This window comes from Ochlerotatus camptorhynchus, unplaced genomic scaffold (genome assembly GCF_037179485.1).
Source record: "Ochlerotatus camptorhynchus isolate MF236.1 unplaced genomic scaffold, CSIRO-AGI_Acam_v1.1 ptg000064l, whole genome shotgun sequence".
NCBI classification, from domain to species: Eukaryota; Metazoa; Arthropoda; class Insecta; order Diptera; family Culicidae; genus Ochlerotatus; species Ochlerotatus camptorhynchus.
In genome coordinates, this window is record NW_027040554.1 from 3,878,153 (window position 1) to 3,904,455 (window position 26,303).

The 26,303-nt window shown below is 36.1% G+C and overlaps 1 protein-coding gene across 5 annotated transcripts in view; it reads right to left on the minus strand.

The window, feature by feature from the left end:
* LOC135697015 (serine proteinase stubble) overlaps positions 1 to 26,303 on the minus strand; it is a 99,923-nt gene that overhangs the window by 36,969 nt on the left and 36,651 nt on the right. For 3 of the 5 annotated variants that reach the window (XM_065216562.1, XM_065216564.1, XM_065216561.1), the window contains exon 3: positions 7,077 to 7,259. In XM_065216562.1, the coding sequence (XP_065072634.1) occupies positions 7,077 to 7,259 (183 nt within the window). Of the gene's footprint in view, positions 1 to 7,076; positions 7,260 to 15,914; positions 17,161 to 26,303 lie in introns of those variants that run through there. The other 2 variants (XM_065216559.1, XM_065216563.1) reach the window with 2 other exon arrangements.

Consider the following 26,303-nt stretch of genomic DNA (forward strand, 5'->3'; position numbering starts at 1 on the left):
CCAAATGAGCCGACAGTTCTAAGAATGCTATGAAATTTTGCCCACAGGCAGAGTTTATAGCCTTATGAATGAAACAAAAATTAAAAGATCTGGGTTGCCAATTTATCCGGAAAACTTAAATGGAACTTTTTGCGTTTTTCTGTACATCACATGCTTTGAAAATTCATAACTCATTAACCAAGCATGGTAGAACATATGATCGATGCTAAAATGATAGAAAATTATTTCAGCAATCCAAATAAAATACAAATTGAAAAAAAAATCCCTCAACAAATTTTACGACAGAGCAAAATCACAAATATAAGCATGAAAAACCATTTTCTGAGAGATGGAATTTTTTTCAAGTATTTTTTTCATGCTAACAAAATATATCATGCACTGGTGATTATTTCAAAGTAGTGCCCAATGTTCCTGCTTTTGGTATTTTAAGCATTAGACCACCCTAAATGATTTTCAAAAACTAACTTGTTTGTAGTTGAAAATAATGATACGTTAGCAAAGTTGCAGCAAAATACGTCTCACGGAAAGATACGGGGGGTAAATCGAAAATCTAAAATCGGAACTGTCACAAAAAGATGATAGGTTTTAAATGCTTATAACTTTGTCATTTATAGATGCAATTAAAATCCAAATACACCAATTGATTGATTCGTAATTCATTATATTTTAAAATCCAAATTCACCAACCGATAGGACATAACTCTTCCTATCGATGGGTTTATAAAAAATTAATTCGTAATTCATTATATTTTAACGGGACCCAAGCGGGAAATAATATTGGAGTCTCCCTGGAAATCGGTCAATAATGCCAAATTATCCCTGGAATATAACTCTTTCCGAAAAATTGGTTGTCCTGAGAAGGACCGATTGTTCGATCCGAGACAGAAGGCTCCACCTCTTACCGTTGGAGATACTGCTGCTGCTAGTTGCTCGGGAGATCAGTCCACTACGTTGTCTGATGCAAAAATGAACCTCGGCACGGCATGGTTCTTCACCTTCCCAATGCATTAGCGGGTCATAAGAGACCCAAAATTAAACTCGCTACCAAAAATCAATTTTTGAACCGATTCTTGGAACATGTTGTATATATGACTAGGAAGTTTTCATCAAATACAATCAGTTATAAATGTGTTATTAACAAGCAATTGTGAGTTGCAATATCGAATTATTGCTTCAATATATGATAAACCTAATGTTCTTTGACTATATGTTTTTAGTATTACTTCTACGTGAAGTCAACGATTTACATAGTTGAAGATGCTAATTTCAAATAACAGACTGTAGTGGTAATTTTTATACGATAGATGGAGTAGATGAAAGCATATAGTTGATAGTTCCGTTAGAGTACGGCAGTGTGAAGATTGTATATAGATATTAGAATAGCAAGCTAGGACAACTTTTAAGGAAGGTACAAATCGGTTTTTTCATCTCTCTTTACCAAAGGGGGGAGTTTGGTAAAGAGAGATGGAAAAGCCGATTTGTACCTTCCTTAAAAGTTGTCCTAGCTTGCTATTCTAATATCTGTTTGCGAAAAAATCTAAGGGCACCGGTGGGATTCGAACCCATAATTCCCATTCAGTACACGGGTGCATTGCCAATTATACAACGGTGGACCTATGGTCTACGGATGTATTTGGCTAATGACATATGAGTTTCGAATCCGTTTTCCTCCCTTAGTCTTTTTGCGCAAGCGTTCTCAATACACAACAATCGTCTATTACCGACGATATGTGCTTGTACCGCAACCACTCAGTATCGGTCGATGTGAACAAACACAACTCGTCTCTGTTCTACATCACACATGTTGGATACGGGATGTCCAATGCAGTATGAATAGAGCAATGAGCTGCTGGCTTTCTCACACGCACATCTCTTGCCGATGATATGTGCTAACCTCTCAGTATCTTCTAACTGTCGCATATAACAAATAAAAATTGACTTTCAGTCGCTAACCTAAATCGAAAATATTCTAATATCTACATACAATCTTCACACTGCCGTACTCTAACGGAACTATCAACTCTATGCTTTCATCTACTCCATCTATCGTATAAAAATTACCACTACAGTCTGTTATTTGAAATTAGCATCTTCAACTATCTAATGTTCTTGTTTTTCGTGTTATAAACATGTTTTGATAACAATTATTTCATTTCTAGGTGTTTTCTACAAATTTCACTGTAATATGGCTGACCGATGAAGCAAAATATAGAATGAAAAAAAAAAAACTTTCAGTTGTGCTTTCAACATCCTATTCACGTTATGTAGAAGAGACAAGTATGATAATCGAAAAAGGTTGAAATTCAATTTGTTTTGGTAAAAATGTGATGTTTTCTAAATTGGGGAATTTTATACAGATTTTTTTGTGCAATTCAATTTATTGCAAACAGCTTTTTCTAAGAGTCAATGAGTTCTTAAGAAGTAGAATGTAAAGATTCACCATAAATTTTCAACCGCACAAACATTTTTGAGTACGGAATCTCAGTTTATACACTTTATTCGAACAATACAATTTATAATGATGATGGAAAAATGAGCATATGTCATTCGTTGGACGGATTGAATCCATTTAGAACATCTTCTAAGCAGTAGTTGCGTTATAGCAAATATATTATATTAACTATATGATCCACTCTTTCGCTTAGCTGGCGAACCAAATGTTTAGCGATGAAAGCACCTCTGATAGCCATGTATTTGTTTATCATCACGAGGGTAAACCAAATGAAAATTTGTTTAATATTTCAAATGAATGTATTTCAGCATTTTATTTTATTTGATGACCACAGTGACATGTCAGACAAATTTTAAAGTAATATACACAATGTAATTAATGAAAATAATTTGACTCTTACTTTTGTAATAAGTGCTGTATTCGCACCCCTCGATTGTAATTGAATGATTTTTACTGACCTTTTTCCACGCTAGATGGTGCGTGAAGCAATATTTTACGGGTCACCATTGCAACATTTGGAAAAGGCATGAATTGATCATATTGGTAATATGATATATTTGGTTATAGTCATACATTAGTTAAGCAAGTCAATCATATATAACTTGACATATGTTATATATAGATCTCACATCATGCGCTTTTTTGGCTATAAATGAGTTGAATATAAGTGACTAGATGTAAATTTTCACAGCTGAGATTGTCATATATAAGTTATGTAAACCAGTTTATGACAAGCTGAGTTGCTTGGGTAGAGTGGCACCTTGCCCAGGATTTTTCCAATTTGGTAAGTTAGGCTACCTGGCACCGAAAGTGCATAAAAGGACACTCCCAAATCCTCATGTACTGGTACTGTTCGACGGTAAAATTCATGACTTTTCATTGAAAATTAAATATACACTGGAGTCGCTTTTTACGCGGGTGATACGTCCCGCGTAAAAAAAATCCGCGTAAAAAAAAACCGCGTAAATTCCGGAATCCGCGTAGAAAAAAACCGCGTAAATTCTGAAATCCGCGTAAAAAAAAACCAAAATCCGCGTAAAAAAAAACCGCGTAAATTCCGGAATCCGCGTAAAAAAAAACCGCGTAAATTCCGAAATCCGCGTAAAAAAAAACCGCGTAAAAAAAACCGTGTAAAAAAAAACCGCGTAAAACGCGACTCCAGTGTATATCATTCCATGGACCATAAGGTTACATCCGAATACCAAGAACCAGTTCCGGTAGAGCTTAAAAAGGTCACTTCCTAAACTTCATGTACTGGTATTGTCCGATAGCTCAAAATTTATTATTTTTCATCGTGTAGTAAATAGACATAATCTTCGAGTTTTACACTAGTAGACAATATAATGATTTCTGGTTTTCGACTATCTGGAATGCCCGTTGGAAATGGCCGATTTCTGTTTGCATTAAAAATCTATCAAAAAAAAAAAAATAATTATAATTTTGTTTGTTTAATAGAGCTTATACTATTAACACTCCAAACACGATGCCTCCGGTAAAATGTGTAACGGCTAATTGGCAATGTTTAAAAAGTTATTGCTGAGGAATTTATCAATAGGTTTTTAATCGATTGATAGCGAATAAATGTTCAAAGTCTGTAGTTTTAAGTGGTGCCAATATAATTAAAATTCGCCAATAAATAGCTAAGCTATGATTTTCCGAAAATTGTACCAGAGGTATCGTATTCGAAGTGTTGAGTTGTTTGCCCAAAATGATACGTGGCCTTTGATAATCGTTGCCATAAAAGATGTAGCTCTAATCATCAAAAGGTCAGCAATCAAAAAGGTAAAAGGTATGAATCAATCACATGTCTTAAAAGAAATTAAAAAAAAAATCCAAGCAGCACACAATCCTAAATTTATTACATTATATGTTAGTTGAGTTTCCTATCATCCTCCACAGAGAATGATATGAGTGGGACATGCAAAAAATGCAATGATTTTCTATCGTTTTTATTTGGTGCATGTATTTGTATTTGATTGTTTTTTTTTTTTTTTTGCGCCTATTTGGGGCCCTGTGGTATCGGATGTAACCATATCCACCTGTGTGTTCGTGGCATGATGTTTATTTACTTCCGGATGAAAATTCATAAATTTCAGCCGTTGGACGGTACCAGTACATGAGATTTTGGAAGTGTTCTTTTTGAGACCCTGTTGGAACCAGTTCCGGGTATCCAGATGTGGTCAAATCCACCTGTTTGTTTGAGACATGACATCTAGTTACTTCCTAATGAAAAATCATAAATTTTGAGCCATCGGATGCTCCAGTACATGAGGTTCGTCATGTCTTGTACACAACCCCAGCAATTTTATCAATCTCTTAACATTGTCATTTTAGAGAAATTGTTTAGAGCTTAATTATGGTATCCATGAAAAATATAAATTGATGGCTCTAAATGTTTTGTTTAAAACTTCATGAACTTGTTAAAATACACTAGATTATGCGATATTGACGATTTTTTTTGTCTATAAAAGAAGTCCTTTTAAATATTAGTTTCTCAGCACGAAGAAAATACACTTTCAGCAATCCAAATAAAATACAAACTGAAAAAAAAAATCCCTGAACAAATTTTACGATGGAGCAAAATTATAAATATAAGCACGAAAAACAATTTTCTAAGAGATGAAAAAATTTTCAACTATTTTTTCATGCTAACAAAATATATGGTTCACTGGTGTATATTTCAAAGTCGGACCCAAAGTTCCTTCTTTTGATAGTTGTAATCATTAAGCCACCCTCAAAATAGATGATTCTCCAAAACTATCATTTTTATAGTTGGAAATAATGAGATGTTAGATAGCAAAGTTGCAGCTGAAGAAATTTCAAGGAAATTTATGAATATAATTTTTAATGTAGACTACGTCTTACGGGAAGATACAGGGGGTTTGTCTGTATGCCTTTATTTTCAAAAGTCTGAAAATTGGTTTTTGAATATCAATGACCATCAAGAGGACCATCCTCTTGTTACGGTTACAGTTTACTGTTAAGAAAATTCATTTAACGATTTTTCAAAATAAGTTTAAATCTATCATGAAATTAAACAATGGTTCACAAGGTATGTCCAATCTGCTTTGTAATAAAAAAATCCAATTTGCAATAATCCAATAAAAAAACATTATTTTTGTTTTATCAAGTTTGTTCAAGACCTTAAATATTCTGGAATTATCCATTCATCAAAAAAAATAAATAAATAAAATTAAGTTATGCTCAAATGTATTCATAAAATCAACGTTTCAGTTGAACATTGCATAGAATCTTAAAACTATGATATTTCGTGAAACCCTCTATGGATGATTTTTATTTTCACAGATAATACGTTGGGTGACCAACTCTATCGACTAACATACACAGATTTGATGATTTTTTTTTCAATATAACGGTGACAAGGGCACCATGATATCATTTTAAATTTATTTTTTAGGTTTGAAACAAGCCTTGGAATGTGTTTGTCAGTACCAGGATCCCACAATTTCATCACAGTTAATCGACGAATGAATGTTACTTACGACCTAATCCATTGTTCGGCTTGAAACATAGTTATTTAAAAGGATGTTTCATTGCACTGTTTACCCTCAACCCCCTTCCCCCTCAAACATCACGGACGGCCGCAATTGAGTGCACCAAATAATTGAGCGCAATTGAAATCGAAAGCAAAATCACGCAGGAAAATTACCCTCCCAATTAGTTTGGCATCCCATTACTCCGTGTTCTCCCACGCATAATGTTGTCCCAAGAGAGTCAGTGCCAGGTATTTATCTCCTTTTTTCCCATCCATCACGGCGGTCGTATCGCCACAACAACGAAAGGAGAAATGCAACTGTGACGGATGATTATGTTTTCCATCGCACATTGTTATGCGTCGTTGTCGTTACAAGCCCTTCGTAGGGTGTCTGGCAAAATGTTTGTAAAGAAGGGCTAGAGGAAAGAGTATTTTTCGTTAAATTTAACTTGATTTGATGAGAAAAGGTCTCCCACTGAGCAAAGCCTGAGATCAAATTGAAATCTAAATTTGATGTTGCTAATAATGATGACGTTTTGGTCGTTTTAACGTTTAAAATATGAAAATTGAGAGCAAACTAATCTTTTTGCGTCATCAAATTGAAGGCTAACTTTGCTTACAGTGAGAGCAAACTGAAAACTCGATTTGATGTGGTTTTTTCCTGCTGATAGAATTGAATTTGATGTTCTCCCAAGGCTAAAAATCAAAAAATGATTATGATTTAAATTTGAAGTTGACATCCAACATTTGATTTCGATTTGCTAATATTTTCATGTTGGACTTTGCTCGGGATATCAATCATAGAGGAAAATGATCTGAAGTAAAATTTAATAAAACAGACATGTTCTGCTACACAATTCTCATGGCTAAATTTCTCAATAAACCAGCAACCCAGCATTACCTGATCCCCATCACTTGGACCCACCCTAGCACCCAATCAATCGTGTGACGTGATTGTTTCTGCACTCCTCCGTGAAAGAGAAAACTCCCCATTCAAACATGTTTTTCTTTATGCGTGTGATTTTTTCCTCCTCATGAAGTGTTGTGTAGGTGGGTAGATCATTGGTGGTGTGGTGATGTCAGTAAAAATAAACATTCTGCTGCATCCATCCTATAGTCCATACTTACTGGCATTGTGGACGGCGCCCAGTTCCGGATCCTGATCCTGCTGCTGGAAGTCCCGATCGATGCAGCAGGACCAGATCATCCCGCCGGAGCAGAGATCGATCGGTTTGCCACCACCCAGAACGCACGAAATCGATAGGCCACACTCGAACTTACGGCCCTTGTGCCGGCACGTCTGGGGGATCACTGTGGAACGAACAAGGTAAACAAAAATATATTAGCGTATGGAAAATCAAAGGCATGCGTGGTAAAAGGGCGAATCATTCGGTCGATTATGCGCGGGAATTGATCGGCTTTACGGGAGTGAAATGTGAGCAAACATTCAAATGGTGGCCAGTGAGTATGCCCGGTTATGTAGCCCGACCGTTTTTGTTTGGATTTGAAATGGGTACTTATTGGAGCCGAGTGGGCCCTAGTGACCCAGTATCTAGTGAGCTGGAAACACGTGTTCGTAATCGTTTATTCATGTTTGGTGAATGTTTACTTGTGTGTTTAAAGATAATTGGTCATAATCGAGTGCGAACACGTGTTTTGTGAGTAATCGACAGTTTTAACGAGGTTACGTAATCAAAGTGGAAGGTTGAAAATTTGCTAGTTGCGTACATCTAAGTGGTGCACAAAAATTAAGTCTCAGTAAGACTAGTGAAGCTGTTATCCAAGTGCAATAAAATGCAATCAGAAAATGAAATACAGTTAAAAAATAAAGTAAAAAAAATTAGATTTATCTATATGTACAAGACCTCAATGGAATATGCATTATCGTACTTTAATATATACTTTTTTTTCGAAATCGAGTAACGGTGCATCAGTAAATCAGAAATGAATCTAATTTTTTTCTGCTATCGGTAGAGTAAGGTGAGGCAAAGTTAGATTCAAGGATGTTGAAGAACTAATTTTTACTGAAACTAGGTTTTTCAACAGTTGTTTGAAAAATATACTAAAGACAGACTTTCTCCGTTAAAAAAACACACAAATTTTTAATGTTTTTTGAAATATTACAGGGTATTTAGGTGAAATATTTCAACTTCGTTCGAACTATGAAGGCATCCCAACTAACAATTCAGTAACCATTTGGCATCCACTCTGATTTATGATGGTTTTATAACGGCAATCAACAATCAATTTTTTTTTCCTTTGGTTTGTTTTCTGTCAATCTTGTTTTTCGTGCTGAGCACCAATGCTACCAACGCCAGGAAGGCAGCTCCCACACCTGGACCTTACCTATGGATCCATCAACTCATGAACTGGGGACCAACGGGTTTACTTCCCTTCCGAAGGAAGGCGTGATCAGAGATGTTATGCCTCAGAACATCCCGGTGGCGCCGACTGGGATTAAATCCAGGCCTGCTGGGATGAGAGGAAATTGCGCTTACCACTACACATCCAATTAGTTTAAATACAGCATTTCAAAGTGTTAAACATTCCTGCTTAGTAATTCAGATTTTTGCTGTTATAACCTTTTTTAGTATGGCAAGAAAGTCAAAAAGCGTCTTGTTTTAAAAATAAATTTAACAGGTCTCAATCCCTTCTTAAAACTGTGCTGTTATTCAAGCATAAACGTCATTAGCAATTGTTTATTAATGTCTTGATTAAATACTTTATAAACGTGTTCTATCATTATAAAAGCAACCATAAAACCATTAGGTTTTGCATTAGAGAAAAAAAATATTGTCGTATTTTACATATAAAAAAAAAGTTTTTTTGTATGGAAAATACGGTTCGAACGAAAACAAGAATATGGGTGATTGGCTCTGTTGTCTTGTGAATTTTAGCTATAACGGCCTCTTTTCTGATTTTTATCTCTCAATCTATGGAATCTACACGAAAATTATGTTTGAACGAAATTTCTAGAACAGTATAAGGAACATTATGCCGTGCATCAATAAAAAATCATGTACATTTCTGCAAGATATAGCGCACATAAAATTAACGCTAGATTTGGCACACATTTACGCGATAATTCGTGTAAATTTAAGCGCAATATCGCATAATTTAGCAATATTGTATGCAAGCTTGTAGTTTAGCTCAAAATTAAACGAAGGGAGATTTTACGCGATAGTTAAAATGCAGATTTTTTTTCTGTGTAGACTACACGTTTTCATATGGGTGGAAAGTGCGTAAAACAAATACTTTAAAATTCTTCAATTTTTAGGATATCTTTGAGCATGATACTAATTCAAACTTCAATAAAATCACTTTGAATAGTCAACCTCTAGTCACAAAGTTGGTAGAAAACACGTAAAGCTTTGCTATGAAGGTTGTTACAGCAGTTTTCGTTGTTTCAGTCTCGAGATACAAATATTATAAGTCGTAAATTACTTTAAAAACATAAAATTAACTTGAATTACCTCTAAATCATCACCGATTTTGCTGAAAATTTGCACAAAAGTTCAAATTAACATGACGAACAGTAATCACGGTTGACCCGGTGCATTCCGAACATTTCTGTTAAAATGAACAGGCAGGCATGGAAAATCATTTACATTCATTTCATGCATTCATTTACATTCATTTGGCTTTAATTTTTTTTCATCAACAGCATTCCGCAAAATGATGTATGGAGCTTTTGTAGGTTTTGTTATTAGCTTCAACTTTTTTCACAAAATCAAACATGTATCTCATATGCATCACGAATTAGAGCGGGCAGAACTCGTTACTGTTTTTCAGTGAATGTAAAATACATTCACTGAAAAACAGTAGTGGATTCTGTTTGCTCTGGTTCGTCATGCATAAGAGATACGGATTTGAGTTTTTAACAAAAGTTGTAGCTAATAACAAAACCTACAAAACCTACATACACTATTTTGCGGAATTCTGTTGATGAAAAAAGTTAGGGGCAAATGAATCTAAATGAATGCACGAAATGAATGCAAATGATTGTCCATGCCTGTGAACAGGTCTAGGGTGCATGGATTCAAGGTGGGCGGGGGCGCACATGCTGAATCAGTGAATAACCAGCAATGAATTTACCATGACAGCACTGGATACGTCAGTTTAAAACTGTACTGTTTGAATAGATGAAAGAACAAAATATGACAAATAAATAACATTAACGCATTAAGTGCAAAATATTGTAAACAAATTCCTATGAGATAACACTCAATACTTCAACAGAAAAATTAACTCTAATTTGAGTTCATCTATTAGAACTCAATAGATGAGTAAATTTTAACCAACGCCACTTGTCTGACAGAACCCAACGTTGAATTTTTTTAAACTTAATTTTGAGGTTTTATTTTTTCTTAACGCGTATATAATTTGATAACCCAAATTTAAAAAAATCTTAGCGTGTTGAAAGCTTGCTTCCTGTCAGTTGCAAATGTGATGTGTAAAAAGGGATGACATATATAATCCCCAGTACCCGGTTTTCTCAACAATTGCACCTAATGCAAAAATTCAATCGTACGGATACAGCAAGTATAACTTTCAAAGGGCGGGGCCAAAATTTAAACTAAAAGAACAGACAAACCAAATGTCCATGAAAATACTAATGCTTGTAAACTTAAAACAATTTTATTTCTCTTGAATGCTAAGAAAAATCTCCAACGCGTTTGGATTCAACAAGATCCATTATTTAAAATAAAAGACTAATTTAAAAAGGGCAGCGCTGGCAAACTTCATTTACAAGAAAATACGTACTTTTGTGGATTTAAACCCGGTTTTCTCAAAAACTATACTTGAGCAATTCCAGGTTAATTATCAAATCCATTAATTTTCGTTTTATTTTGGCTGATAATTTTCAGAAACGTTTCTCATGACCAAACATTCCATTATGCATTTTCAGATCACCATTTTAATTTAATTTCGAAAAGGGTCTATAGAAAAATGTTAAGCCTATCTTCAAAAAACCGTTACTTTAAAAAAAATTGTCTGATTGGTTTCGGCAATGTTGAACTTTTTGAAAAAAAATGCATTCTTAATTTTTTTTTAATTTAAATTTGTTCTTCTCTAAAAAAAAAAATTTGTTGTGTTTTTCTTTTCTTTTAAATGTTTCAGGGAATAATAAATGCTACCAACTGCACTTTAGGTCAATATGGAGAAGTGATGGGTAAAAAAGTTATGATTAAAAAAAAACTCAAGTTTTTGGAAAAAATATGCAAAACTTAGTTCAATTATAGGAGAATTGGCTCTAATGGTGGCCTATGGATCAAAGATTGGGCCCATCGCTAAAAATCTGCTATCAATTCTGATTTATCAATTTTATCTAGATGAACGCGTCATTGAGACGGTACTAATGGATATTTTGGGTCGCTATTGAAAATTTAGTCGGTTGCTGATTTTTTGTATGGGCCTCTATTTGGGGTATTTAGGCTGACATTACATCCATTTCCCCTACCAAATTTACAACAAAAAAGCCCTGACATACAATTTTGCACACCGTTTTTGAGGCGTAGCTATATGAACGTAGATTGTTTTTAAATATTAATAGTTTTTGTAAATTTTCGAATGTATTTCGCGGCTCTTTAGTTCCAACAACTTTTTTTTTTCTTCAAAAAATCGGGAAATCATCAATATGATTAGTGTCTTTTTAAATATATAAAAAAAAACAATGCGACCTTTTTCATGCACCACATCGGTCTAAACTTAGTGCTTAAATGCTAATATACTACTGTTCGCATATGTGAGCAGAGACACCTATACGTCAGTGGGCATCATCGATCATCAATCTCGCCATCAAACTACCACTCCCCGTTCATCAATTATGGGATCGACCGTGAAGCAGAACTGTGCGTTTATTGACGTTTGTGCAGTTCCGACTGTTCCTTCTCTTTCTTCCGTTAACTGACAGCTATAAAAGGAACCGCCGCAGCATAAATAAATCTTTTTGGTTGTTCTACCATCATATAGGCGGAGCCCTTATCATCAGTGCCGAGTGGTTGAGACGACAAAAATTGGACAGTGAGAATTTCATAAAGTACAAAGTGAAATTGAAGTAAATTTAAGTAAAGTTAATTAGTTTTAAAGTTAATGAAAATAAATTGAACTGTGAATTAAGAAGAAATAAGTGAAGATCCTCCGATATATTTATCTCCATCCGCTGTGGTTATCGACAACTACCTATTCCTAAGCAATTCATGATATCAAGCAGCACGGCTTGTCGTAAAAAAGTTGAAAATACTGTTAAATGATTCAGGTGAAGAATCAATAATACTTTAATATACATCACTTAATACATTTATACAACCTAAAAAGCGCAAGATGCGAAGTTTATAAAGCTAAAGACTGGTCTTATAACATGTCTTGGAAACATCATAACAACCTGCTGCAAAAAAAAAAACCCCGAATTTATCCACCTATGGTGTGATCAGACCCTTCTTACTTATTCAAGTTTATTTATTTTATTGTCATTATCAGTAACCAAGCCCCCCACCCCCGTGTCATCCAGTGACGCTACGCCACTGCCTGTGGGTACCCGGAGTATATCCGGGTGTAGTCTATTTGGTGAGGCTACCAATCACCTTATCATCGTATTTTAATGTAATTTAATGGGTTTTAATTCAATTAATATTCAAGCAACTTCCCCGGGGTACCCGGAACATGTCCAAGTATGTCCAATGTGGTCTGGAACACTTAACACGACTTGCATTGATCTTTATTTTTGAATTCTGTAGTAATTTGATGTGTCGCATGATGGTTTTGATACGTTTTCCTTTAAATCCAGCGTGAAGGCCCATATTCACCGGATCTTATTCCGGCCATATCTCCGGAACCGGTTCACTGATTCCAAAACCGTTCAATAACGTTCAATAGGACCCCAAGACCTATCATTTGGCGCCGAGTTTGTCCAAATCGGTTGAGCGGTTGCTGAGAAACGTGAGCGCATTCATTTCGTTACATACACACACACACATACACAGACATGTTCCGATCTCGTCGAGCTGAGTCGAATGGTATATGACACTCGGCCCTTCGGGCCTCGGATCGATAGTCGGTTTTTCAAGTGATATCTATACCCTTCTTTGTAAGAAGGGTAAAAAGAAAAATGAGCTTGGGATTCGAAAACTGGTCCTCAGCGTGGTAGACTTTTTACTTCCTAACTAGACCAACTCCACTTGATAAAAGTTCTATTATAAGTATCGATCATGTTCTTGCTAATGGCATTAAAATAAGATTCTCGTGCAACACGCCTTCGATTCATCATAAAGACGTTTTGTAAGCAGCAAAAGCGTAAATTTAAGTACCAGAGTGTTACTTAAAAGTATTTTCAACTCCTGCACCTTTTCAGTTTCAATAATTTATGAGATGTCTTAAAAAGGTGTTTTCAACTGTGTTTATATCAAACCTCCGAAAACCTCATAAGAAACTGTCAATCACTGCGTGAAGAGACAGTCATCTGGCTGGACGGCGTCAATGTCCACGCCAATTTGGAAAGTACAGAATCTCTTCAAGAACTTTATAAATTCAACTAAGATTTATTTTATATACGACAAGTTTTAAAGTGTTATTAAACAAGAAAGATGCACGTTTAAATAACATTTAAAATTAAAAAACAAAAGAAAACTATTTTGAAAAAATTTGAAATCTAGGAAGCATGAAGAGAACATATGCAAACCTCTTATAAAACGTGGGATGTTTTCTGCATCACTTATTAGACATTGATGCAACAAGCCTTTCTAATTATTTGTCATAAAGATGTTTTATGTGCAACTTGGGTAATAACCTATATCTCTATTTATGCCCAGTCTGACACGGAATCCACATTAGAATATACATCTCTGTGAATCTGTGACCTGCTTAAGTTCAGTAATTCAGAAGACGAAGTAGCAGTTAAAATACACACTTTTTATCAGCAAAATTTGCTCACAGAATCTCACGAAAAATAACATTCAGAAATTGATTGAGCTGGCTTTTGCGGAAGAGAACCAACCTAAGGTGTTTTGCTGAGAAATCCTTATTCTCGTAACCACTTCGAAGCTTTAAGTGCACAAATTTCAGCTTCCCCGAATCGTACCACATTGAAACTGTTACTTCACATTTTCTGTACTGCAGCATACATGAAGTAGCAATTTCAGGTGAAATGGGGCATTAATTTTCAAATTTGTGTAATTGAAAATTCGAAGTGGAAGTGCTTGCATAGTCTACGTGGCGGCCATTTGTGGGCTCTACAAAAAATCACCTTAACAGTAACATAAAAATTTGAGATTTTTGTCGCATACAGCTTTCTAAACGTATCGAACTATCAAGTAGCGATGAGTTATCGCCCCGAGTAGCACACTTCCATCACAATAAGTTACATCAACTTGTTTATGACTGGAATAAGTCGTATATAAGTTTCTACAATTGATTTGTGACAAGCGTGCTACTAGGACGAACTACGATGAACAAGATATCATCATGAATGTTCCAAGTCAAGAATCCTTTGTAAGTGTAACATCAGTGGCTTCGGTGGTGTAGTGGTAAGCGTGCTTGCCTCTCACCCCAGCAGACCTGGGTTCAATCCCAGTCGGCGCCGCCGGGATGTTCTGAGGCATAACATCTCTGATCACGCCTTACTTCGGAAAAGAAGTAAAGCCGCTGGTCTCCGGTTCATGAGTGGATTGGTCGATAGGGTAGGATCCATGTGTGGGAGCTGCCTCCCTGGCGTCCATAGCATTGGTGCTCAGCACGGAAAACAAGATCGACGGAAAACATATCAAGGAAAAGAAAAACTGTACCATCAGCAATATCGGCAGAGAGAATTAACTCTAGTATTAGCGAATTTACGCAAATTATGCTGTGCACAAATATCATAAAATTAACCAAAGAATAAAAAATAACACATATTTGCACTTAATACAAAAGCTAACTTAGATGATAGCAAAACTGAAGATTTTAATGAAATTATTGAATAGCTTTCAGAGAAGTTTTCTAAAGAAGACGGTTTTACCTAGATTATGGCCACTGTAGTAAATTATGGACACATTCAATAACCAGATATATGGCAACACAAGCAAAACAACTGTTAAACGATAAGGTGTGCACTCCGCTATTACTTCAAGTTTGCGCAGTGGATTGAGTGACGATACAAAGGAGCTTGTTTTGCAGTTTTTTGAAGACGATGAAACCAGCCGAGCAATGCCTGAGTAGTATGTGTAACAATAAGAAAATATGGCAAGCGTCAGTAAGTTCAAAAAAAGTTAATGACAACTGATTCAAAGAATTCAATAGTTATTTGCGCCATGATTCTGCATCTTTAAATTTATTTATTTCAAAAATAATTGCTTTTCCAAGTACAGATCAACAGTTAACTGTGAATAAAATGTATTTCATGTCGGACGGAGCTGCATCTCAGTATAGAAATTGGATAAACATTTCTAGTCGTTTCCAATTTAAGAATAGAAGTATAATGGCATTTCTTCGTAAAATCGCATGAAAAAATTCCATGAAATGCTATATTAGGAACACTAAAACGTATGGCTACTACAGCTAGCTTAACTAGAGAACGTGAATATTCAAAATGCAAAGGAATTATACGATTGGACTCTGCAGTGAAACAATCTGACACATATTTGTAATCAGCAAGCAAAATCCATTGAATTCAATGCAATGCTAAATCGATCAAACAACACATTTCACCTCTATCAGTGTATGTTCAATAGCCGTGCCATTTTGAACTGATGATTTTTGGAGGTCCCAATATTCCTTCCAGTGCAGTGTTCTCAGCTCTTTCTTAGAATTATAGTACTATTTATTCAAATATCTGAATGCGTTATTTCATATTCGATTTCATGATAGCACACCAGACGAATGTGAAATTGAGTTCCACGCATAAATTCATAAACCTGAAACATGAACACCGAGTGACCTACTAATAATCGCAATCATCAGAGCGATAGCGATACAGAATAAATGCTTTCGTACTTCTCCCTAAAAGATCCATAATTGAGTTAGATCCATAATCCAGCTGGCTCGTTCCGTACGATTGCCTTTTCCCCAGGGCGTCCAAAATCAGAATATCCTGCTCCTGCTGAGGCGATGGAGTCCTTTCTGTCAGCACCACTCCCACACAAAACAGCACCACCAGCGAAACGATCTGAGCCATTCCGGTTCCGCGAAACCGGGGACACTGAAGCACTCCCTTTCGTCTACGACCCCAAGCCGCACTATTGCGCAAGACCATCTTCTGGGAAATCTCCCTTTGCCACCACTTTATCACCAATCTCTTCACCGTTTTACCGCTCTTCATTGCCAAATTACGAAATCGTTTGCACCGCCGACACCAAAACACAATGCCCAGAAAACACCCACAAAAAAAAAAGCACGAGGAAGAAGAATCGACACGGTCTGGGCTTTCTTCTGTTTTCCACCCCCGAAAAAAAAGAGCAGCAACAGTATACTTCTCGCCTGGCTCGTTCGTTATGCAATTAGGTCATATTTTGCTGTTTCGGGTGTAAACTTTTTTCACTTTTCTTCACCTTTGTAATATTATACGTACAGGCGTGCCACACCGGGTCGAGTTTAGACTGAATACTTCTTGGCTGGCTGGGCTTACATTATCTTTTTATTAACCTGACTGAATGCACTCGAAAGAAAGCCATTAGCGGAGATTGCTTCTTATTTTTTTACACATCAACGTTCCAATCTTCGGCCGATGACGGAAGGGTCTTTTGGTCCGCAAGCAGTGGTCACAAAGACCGGGGAGACAATGAACCCACAAGGAAGGCCTAGGGCCCCTCGAATGCAACAAGTCGGGTTGATGAGAATTTTATCTTCTTTCTCCCGCCACTCGCACACACTCACTCACATACACTCGCACACCGCCACGGACAATTTCACTTTCGATACTGCCAGAAGAAACAGGGCTTTAAGCGCTCAAGGTCCGGAGCATGACCGCAGCAGCGCGGTACGGCCGACAGAAGACCGAGCAACGAACGGACTTTGCGGCGACAGGTTCCGGTTCTTTGTTTTCACGAGCAATCAGTTTTGCCAAGGGCACCTTTCTTTGAGCCACCAAGTAGACACCAACTCCCCCACTCAGCACAGCACCACCCCCCAGAGGGCGAGTTCGATGGCGCACACGCGATCCAATCCAACGACGATTACGACAACACGATGACACGATGGGCGAGAAGCGCACAAACGATCTCCTTGGCAGTTGATGGCAAACTGAGGCGCCTGGGTCCTACGTGGGGTCTTGGAAGTCTGCTTGTGGTGCTGCTGCTGCCGATGCCAGTAAGTCTCAGCCGTTTTGGACTCGTGGGGAGGCAAAACGAAACTTTGCTTTGCTACACAATAAAACCATGTGCGATGGAATAAGTGCAGCAATGAATGCGCGTACGGTGGCCGTTAGAGAAATTTGCTCGCTGCATTCGGAGCTGGCGGGCTTGCTGAGTGGATGGCAGGGATGAGGTTGCCAGATTGTTTATTATCCTAGATAAGGTTTGAAATCTTCCCAAATTGAGGTTTAGTTCTAAAACTTAATTTGTCTCATTAGGTTTCCATATAATAAAATAAACGAATTGAAAAATCCGAGAAATCGTCGATTTTAAATCTAGCAAGATTTCAGAAAATGAAAAATTTAAAGATAAATTAGTACTAACAACGCCTCTTCTATTTGAAATGATGTCTGAAGCAAAGTTGAAGCAATCAATATATCAAGGAAACAGGTAAAATTTTTAGTTTTACAATTCTTTATAACAGAAAACGATTACAATGGACTAAGGATAAGGTGGGATAATACCTGCTAAGGAGGTATTGAGAGGAATTCAAATATGACATTTTGAGAGACACCAATGAAAGAACAGGCGCACAAGTCTACATCAAATGCTAGTGGTTTGTGGTGAAATAATCAAGGTTCTGTAAGTATTATTGATTTATAGGGCAAAGGCTTCAAATTAGGAGGCACTACAGTAAAGCTTAAGGAGCAGTGTTGGGAATATTAAGCAATGAGTCCTTGTACTGTATGAAAAATTCGTTTAAATTTATGCGAAATATAACGCACACTTTGTTAACTCTAGGTTTCGCGTTTACACTCAGGTCTTTTTTTACACTGTGTAAAAGAAACCTACCAAGATTTTGATTTTACACAAACTTACATATTTAAAAAAAATATATTTTGATACCATTAAAAGCATGCTATGGTCCATATAGATTTATTTCAAAAAAAAAAAAAACTTTATTTACACCCACAATTGTGATTTTTTAAAGTATGCCTTTCGAATGCTTATCGCACATTTTTTTCTATTTGGTAGCTACTAACAGTGTACATTGTACAAAACAAACTGTCGTTACACACGTGATTTCTTATCCATAGTATGTGTCTTGGGGTCAATATGCAATATTTATTATTCATTCAAACGATTTTTATTTGATATTTTTACATGCTACAGTCTTCTGCCTTTAAGTTGAGAAAATTTTTATACATGTTTTGAAGGGTTTTAGAAATGAACTTAGCTTTATTTTTGAGGTACATACAAAGGGCTATCGCGATTGAGCACTTCAAATAAATTAAAAATTTTGTTCGTGACACTTTACGTTGAAATCAGATCACATTGCAAATACAGTCAACCCTCCCTTTCTCTAACACGATGAGAAACCCAGGCTATTTTGATCACATTTCCCTAAGAAAATTACAAAACTTACCACTGTAACTCGATATTCTCCTTAACTTGATGACCTCTTAAATGTCGATTGTCGACTTACTGTTATAATATTTAACTATCTTCCTCTCTTTCGGGTTCTATCATTCCTTATCTCTCGTTTCTTTTCTTTATATATCATTCTTTCTCATTATCATACACACGCTGCATCTTGCACCGCAAAGATGCTGATTGTGATATGTAGATCAATATGTAAGCAGAAGTCTATATGCGCGTTCATCGTTATGCCATATATCTCAAGAACGAGTAAAGATATCGTGAAATGGATGAATTTTTCGCCCCTCAGAATCACAAAGTCACGCTAAACACTTATAGATACATATGCTTTATTTGAAAATATTCATCGTTCAATAATTTGGCCTTCGATCTCTTGGCACACCTTTAAACGTAAACAAATAAAGCTTAATTTGTTGATATGCTACATGATAAGCCCCAACAATAATTTTCTATATGGGAAAACATTCCCTTTACAAAGAAGTTAAATGAACTGTAACTTTTCAGAATGAGCATCAACATTTCTAAAATCTTGACGGCCGGTCAATCAACTATTCATAATCTATGATTAGACACTGAAGAAGTTTGCAAGTAGGAAACGAAATGCGTATCTGTTATCGTTTATTTTTAAAGTGAAGTGAAAGTAAATAGTGCAAGTGAAAAATGGATTACTAAAAGTGAAAGCGCTACAATAGTAGTAGAATTAAAAGGAAAACAACGTAATAGGGTATACAATTATTTTACTAAAACACTCATCAATCAATTTAGATTATAATGGCAACCAAGCCATCAGAGTCAAATAGGTTTATGACACTTAGAAGAAACATTGCAACTTTTTATGATTTATCTGTATGTAGTTGAACTTGGTTGACTAAGTATGCTTGAAGTTTGAGCAGTTTTAGTTATGCGCTTCTGGCCTTTCTTAACTGATATTTCTTAAAGTTCAGCGAAGCGATTTAACAAACTTCTTTTTCACATTTTTAGTATAAACATTGATATTTGAAATGGTTTAAAATTAACTGACATACGTTCACGACGAAAAACATCTGCTCAAATGTAGGGTAAATTCATAACAAACATTTTTAATCTAAGACAGCATTTCTCAATCTATGCGTCGCGGCTAGCAATGGGCGATCTTGGATCAAAAACAAAAGATCGATTCTTTTGGTTCGATTAATCGATTTTTTGAATCGATCTCAAACACGATAAAAATCTATTGGATCGATCCTTTTCATTCGATTTTTGTTTCGATCCAACTTTTTTTTTTGCAGATTCTGCAATTTAATATTGATTTATTTTTGTCTTTGCCTTTTCACATCACAACCAATACAGTAGAAACATTCAATTCTTAGGACATATTTCAGGTTATTCAGTCATCTGCTGTGTCAGAACTGGATCGCCATGTGGGCATATCGGAAAAATTACAAAATGTCTTGCATCAGCCTGTTTTCCCACGGTCTGTCGATCCTGTCTGTCGAAACAGGGGAGAAAATCCGTAGTGTATATCCCCATGTATACCCCATTGTTCGACACTATTTATGAATAATGATAACAAGTGTTCCGTCAGAGAGGCCTTACTTTAAAACTGGTGAAACCACACAGTATCGATATTGGCTCAATTGCAAAACGCATGGCTCAATTAGCTTTCTTGGGATCCCTCTTGGATGAGTTTTGGGATATCTGAATTAAGAAAGTTTCCGTCATTACCTGTAAATATCTCGCTAAGCTCGCAGCACAGTTTGACACAAGATGATGTTAGCTTGCAGCCTGAAACAAGACACTCAATGGGAAATTAATTTGCATTCGGGTTATTCGCGAAAGAGAAAATCGATGAAGAGAATCGATCAACAATGATAGGCCCTTTTCTCGTGTTGTGCGAGATTTAATACCAATAAAACGAATATTATAGCCTGTTAAATCACTCACCTAATCAAGTATCCTGAGCAAAAACTTCCACATGTCAAATGAAATTAAAAAAGTCATTTACTATATTCTCATCATGATGTTATACTCACAACTTTTACTGCGTACTTACTACACAATTTATTTCAAAATGATATCAATCTTCACACTAAACTATTATAAGTAAAATGTCATAACAAGATAGCTTATGTAACGTAATATCTATATAATATAGCTTAGACTGATCTTAGCGTTAATATGCACCAACTTTCCAATGATCCGTTATATTTGAAACATGTTTGTGCCATTTTGAAAAATGAATCAATTCAAAAGATCGATTCAAAATGATTGATTAAATCGGTGAATTGATTATTAAAAAAAATCGATCCTCTAAGATCGATTTTTGCCTCAAGATCGCCCAATCCTAACTCGGGCTGCCTTCAGGTGGGTCGCAGAAATTCAGATAACTTTGGTCATTGGTTTATAAAACAGAATGCAGAATTTGTCTGATTTTCAAATCAAGCTAGGAGAATCAATTTCAAGGCCATTTTGACTTGTTTGAACCATTCTTGGCGTTTTTAGGGTCATTTTAACGTTTCATGATTACTTTGAGAGCTGTCATTTTCAGGCTGTTGTAGGCCAATTTGAGGTTATTTCAGTATTTTCGAAATTATAATGAGGGTGCTCAGGACGTTTTAAAATGCAAATTTTGGCGTTTTTAGTCCTTTTTCGCAATGTACAGCCTTTTTTGTATTTTTATGTTCAATCTGGCGTCGAGAAAAGGTTTTGAATCGTTTTTTTTACAACATTATGAGGTGGTTTTTGAATAAGTTTTTATACTGCATTACTGTTCTGCCCAAGTAACAATCTAAATGCTTGGAAGATTTATTCTTATTTTATCATTGTTTTATCATAGCATCCCTTCCAGCCTGTGGTTGTATTACGGTTTTGTGTGCTTGTCATAAAATCAGGCCATCAAGTCGTCTATAAAACAGTTTTATGACTACTAAATTAAAACTCAGACTTCATAGTTTTAACGGTAGCTGTAAGGTGGTTCTGCATCACTACTTATAACTGAAGAATAAAACCAAAACAAAACATACAATTATGTTTTATGGCACACTTTTTATGACCGATATAAAACTTGAAGCAGTCTAAGACCTTCATTAAAGCTTCATTACAACTATCATCTTTATCAGAGGCCTAAGATTCACAGATAAGAAATATACTGCTACAACAAAAAATACTCTGAAATTTTTTGTCATTATAAAAAAACAAATCTATTCAGATATATGAAATGAAAACCCCTTCAGTGCTGCTGAACACGATGAAGATGAGACGATCAACAATATGAAACTCCTGGAGAAACTACAGTTATAGGATCCTTACATAAGGCACAGTGCGGTGAACGAGCTCTTAAAAATATTGAACAAGCGGCTTTCCGATACACTTCCGAAAGATCCACGAACCCTTCTTAAAGCAACGCCGACAGTTTCACTAAATCCGTTTGGAGATGGCCAGTATTGGCATCACGGCTTTAAACCTTGTATTGAAAAAGCTTTTAGTGGATCCAATAAGCATTTCTTACATCTTGATTACAAGCGAAAATAGGAGGATCGCTTGGAATGTTGACTTTTTGACAGGCGGTCATGGTTTTTGTTTTGTTTTGATTCGCTGTACCGAATAAAACCAGCAAGCTAGTTATATAGCTTAAATATAACTTAACGCTCTCAATTTGGACTACGAAATGCTAAGATACAACCATTAGGTTTATGTTATGCTATAGAATTCCAATCTAGGAGAATATGTTATATTGAGGTATTTTTAAGGAGTAGCAAGTTATAACGAAAAAAAATGTCGCCGTATGAACAAATTTCACACAGTATGAATAATTACGCTTTAATTGATAGGCAATAAAACACTTTCATACATCTATGTATAATTAAATAATATGTGACTGGTTATTGCTCAACAGTAGTCACAGTTTTGTACTAAATAGATAATCTTTGAATGACTCTTTAATGCATGGTGCTAATGCAGACAAATTAAAAATATCCCTATATTTTAGTATTCATATGGCGCACTAAATTTATGCTCCTATTTGGTATAATAATCACCATAAATATTGCACGGCATGCTGTGAAGCATATACAGATTGGTTTAAAATTATAATAAAGTCGTCTTATTTTCAATGTACAATAATATCAGCCATTATTACCAACTGACAAGGATCATGATTTCACATCAAACATCGAAAGAATAAAACCACAATAAAATATTTCTCAATATTAACTATCATCCAAAAACCCCAACTTAAAACCTTCAAAGTTGTCAAAATGTTTTGCGTATCATGTTTTATCAACTTCTTCAGGAGCGATTTATGCGGTTGTAATATAGTTTTATGGTAGTCATTAGAAGGCTGTTAAAACTTTCTGACCTGGAGGAGGTTTTATGTTTTCATTTTTAACAATCACGTCTAGAGTGTGATAAAACTGACATAAATCCTATGCTCCTTAAGTAGTTCGCATATCAAGTTTCAATGACTGCATTAAAACTGGGCCAATTGGCCATGACATGGCTGTATTGCGGTTCTTAGGAGATTGTTAAAGCAATGTGGTCGTCAGTGAAGGTTTTATAATTTGGTTATATCAACTGCTATAAAATTTAAATAAAACAAAAATTGTTGCTTGGGTGGTACTAATCATGCGTTTGGATAACTTTTCTAGTGTTTTCGAATCATTTTCACATTTGAGGCCGTTTTTGGATTGATTTGTCTATTTTTATTGATTTATTTTCCGTCGATATTGTTTTCCATACTAAGTACTAATGCTACCGACGCCAGGGAGGCAGCTCCCACACTTGGACCCTACCTATTGACCCATCAACTCGTGGACCGTTGACCAGCGACTTTACTTCCCGGCGTGATCAGAGATGTTATGCCTCAGAAAATCCCGATGGCGCCGACTAGGATTGAACCTAGGCCTGCTGGGGTGAGAGGCAATCACGCTTAACACTACACCACCGGCACCGCTATTGATTTGTTGATTTACCATAATTTTTTCGTTGCTTGCTTTTTTATCATGCTATGTTTTTTTTGTGCTGGCTCAACCGGTAAATTTCAGTAGCATTTTAAAGCCATTTTGGAGTTTTTTAGATCCTTTTGATGATAAATAATTATTTTAATAAAATTTCATTTACACTACAATATAGGTATTTTAGGAACAGGATTGACGATACTACTGTTCGCATAATGAAAAACCAAACAAATGAAATTAAAAAAATTCTAATATTTAAAGCTTTTATGCTCATTCCGAAAAGGTACAGCTTATTTGATATGTTTTTAAGAGTAGATATATCACGGGGTGATAAACTTTTGTCTGACACTTTATAAGACTCATAAATTAATAATTTTTCATTTGATTGCAAGTGTATGGACATATATTGGAATAGATCTGAATAACAAAATAAACAAACACGTTTTTCTTATAATATGCAGCGTAATTTCCACGACTACTTCAAACTAGGGGAACAGGATTTTTCAGTAATCAAAGGAACACATCTTAGTCCTTGTTACTTTTTATGCCTTGTTGATTGTGACAAGACTCGGCTTTGCCCACCGAAGATGATCTTAAAACAAGGAAAAAATGAGTTAGTTAGTCTTCATCTATGTGATTCCTAATCTTCTATTCGTGTTCCCTAGTTTGAAGTGGTTAAGACTAGGGTTCTGATGCATGGTCATTATTGGCGTTGTTCTTTAATTTTGTTGCTAAGCAATCCAATTTTGACTGACAAAGGGGCGCGTCTTTGGAGGGTGTTTCAACACTTCGAAGGGTATAAATAGCGGGACCTTTCAAGAGTCGGATCCTTGCGATAAATGCGAGAATGACAACTGTAAAACAAATAGAATACTTTATCATTGTTCAATAGTGATGGAGTAATACGGCTATATTTTCTGCAGCTCTGCGGTCTTCGACAAAGTTGCTCAGTTTACAAGGCACAAACTTTGAGGTTTCTGTTGAGCTCTTGTTCACACCGCCTATAATGCACTCAATTTTATCCTTTAAATGGAGCGTCCTAGCGAAAGGGTTTAATGGCTAAAATTATACATTTGCATGTATTGTAAAGGGTGTCCCACACTTAATTGCATCACGGAAAAAACGCTGTAGAAAGTTACCTATTGGATATTTTTTATTGAAAATTTGGGTAGAAGTAGTTTAGAGTGTATTGTTTACACTGTATTTTTATCGCTGTCAGTTTTTTGAAAGTTCGAAAAATCGCGTCACCCGAAAAGCAACGTAGCGAATTGATTTTGCGCAAGCACCTGGAAAATCCTCAAATCTCTCATAGGGACATCAGAAAACAACTCGGAATCGTGCAGTCAACGGAGAGAAATGCGGTCAGAATGGATGATCTATTAGTGATCAGGACCACAATAGTGTCGTGAAAGCGTACAAGCGGAATCCCAATGCTTTGGTCAAGGATGTGACCAAAAAGTTGAATCTGTCCAAGTCTTTCGTTCAGAGAGCCAAGGACCGGGAGGGACAGCATACGTACAAAGTGCAGAATGGTCCAAATCGTGAGGAACGGCAAAATACGGAGGGAAAGTCAAGGGTCCGGAAACTGTACACCCAGATGCTGACGAAGCCTCATTGTCTCATCATGGATGATGAGACTTACGTCAAGGCGGACAAGGCGGACAACCGGGATTGTAAACGGGGTGATCTACCTTAAGGAGCGTCTACACAAGCGTCTGCTTCCTCTGTTCAAGCAACACGAGCGCTCTACGACCTTCTGGCCGGATCTAGCTTCATGCCACTATTCAAACGTTGTCCTGGAGTAGTACGAAGCCAACGGGGTTACTTTAGTACCCAACGACATGAACTCCCCAACGGATCGGAACTAAGGCCCATCGAAAAATACTGGACTATTATGAAGCAGGCACTACGGAAGCATCTCAAGAAGGTCAAATCTGAGGAATACAGGAAGAAAAAGTGGGTTTCCGTACAGAATAAGCTGCAACCAGATGTTTTACAGAACCTAATAAGTGGAGTTTAGCGTAAGGTGCGAGCGTACGGTTATGGTATTGAAGTAGAATGAAATAAATATGCCAAAAGCTTACTAATGGTTTATACTTTATTGTCTGACAGTTTGAAAAGGATTGGTCACCTTGGTAATTTTCTACAGCGTTTTTTCCGTGATGCAATTTGATGTGGGATACCTTTTAGCAGACTTAATTGGTTACTGACTATGAATATTGAGTACGAAATATTGATGAAAATTTACAAAAACACTTATTTTATCAAGTTCGAAAATATGAGGAGTCGTAAATAGATTTAGGCTATTCAATTTAAATGTGTGTTAAAATAAAATCAGGATGGAAAAACAAATTAAAACGAAAATGGATTGTCACAAGTACCTATTTGAATTTCATGTGTACTAGAGGAAATGGCTCTAATGTTGGCCTATGGATCTAAGATTGGACCCGCTAAAAATCTGCTATTTATCAATTTTATCTAGATGAATGCGTCATTGGGACGATATTAATAGATAGTTTTGGTCACTTTTGAATATTTAGTCGATTGCTGAATTTATTTATGGTTACAAATTAGGGGCATTTAAGCATCCATTTCCCCTAGAATATGAAAATTTATATCATATCAAACCATAAGGGGCCCCCCAATAAAAATAAACCAGGGGTTCCAAGGTTGGCTAAGACAGCCCAGATATGGGGTAGAATGCAACCCCGGGCAAAACT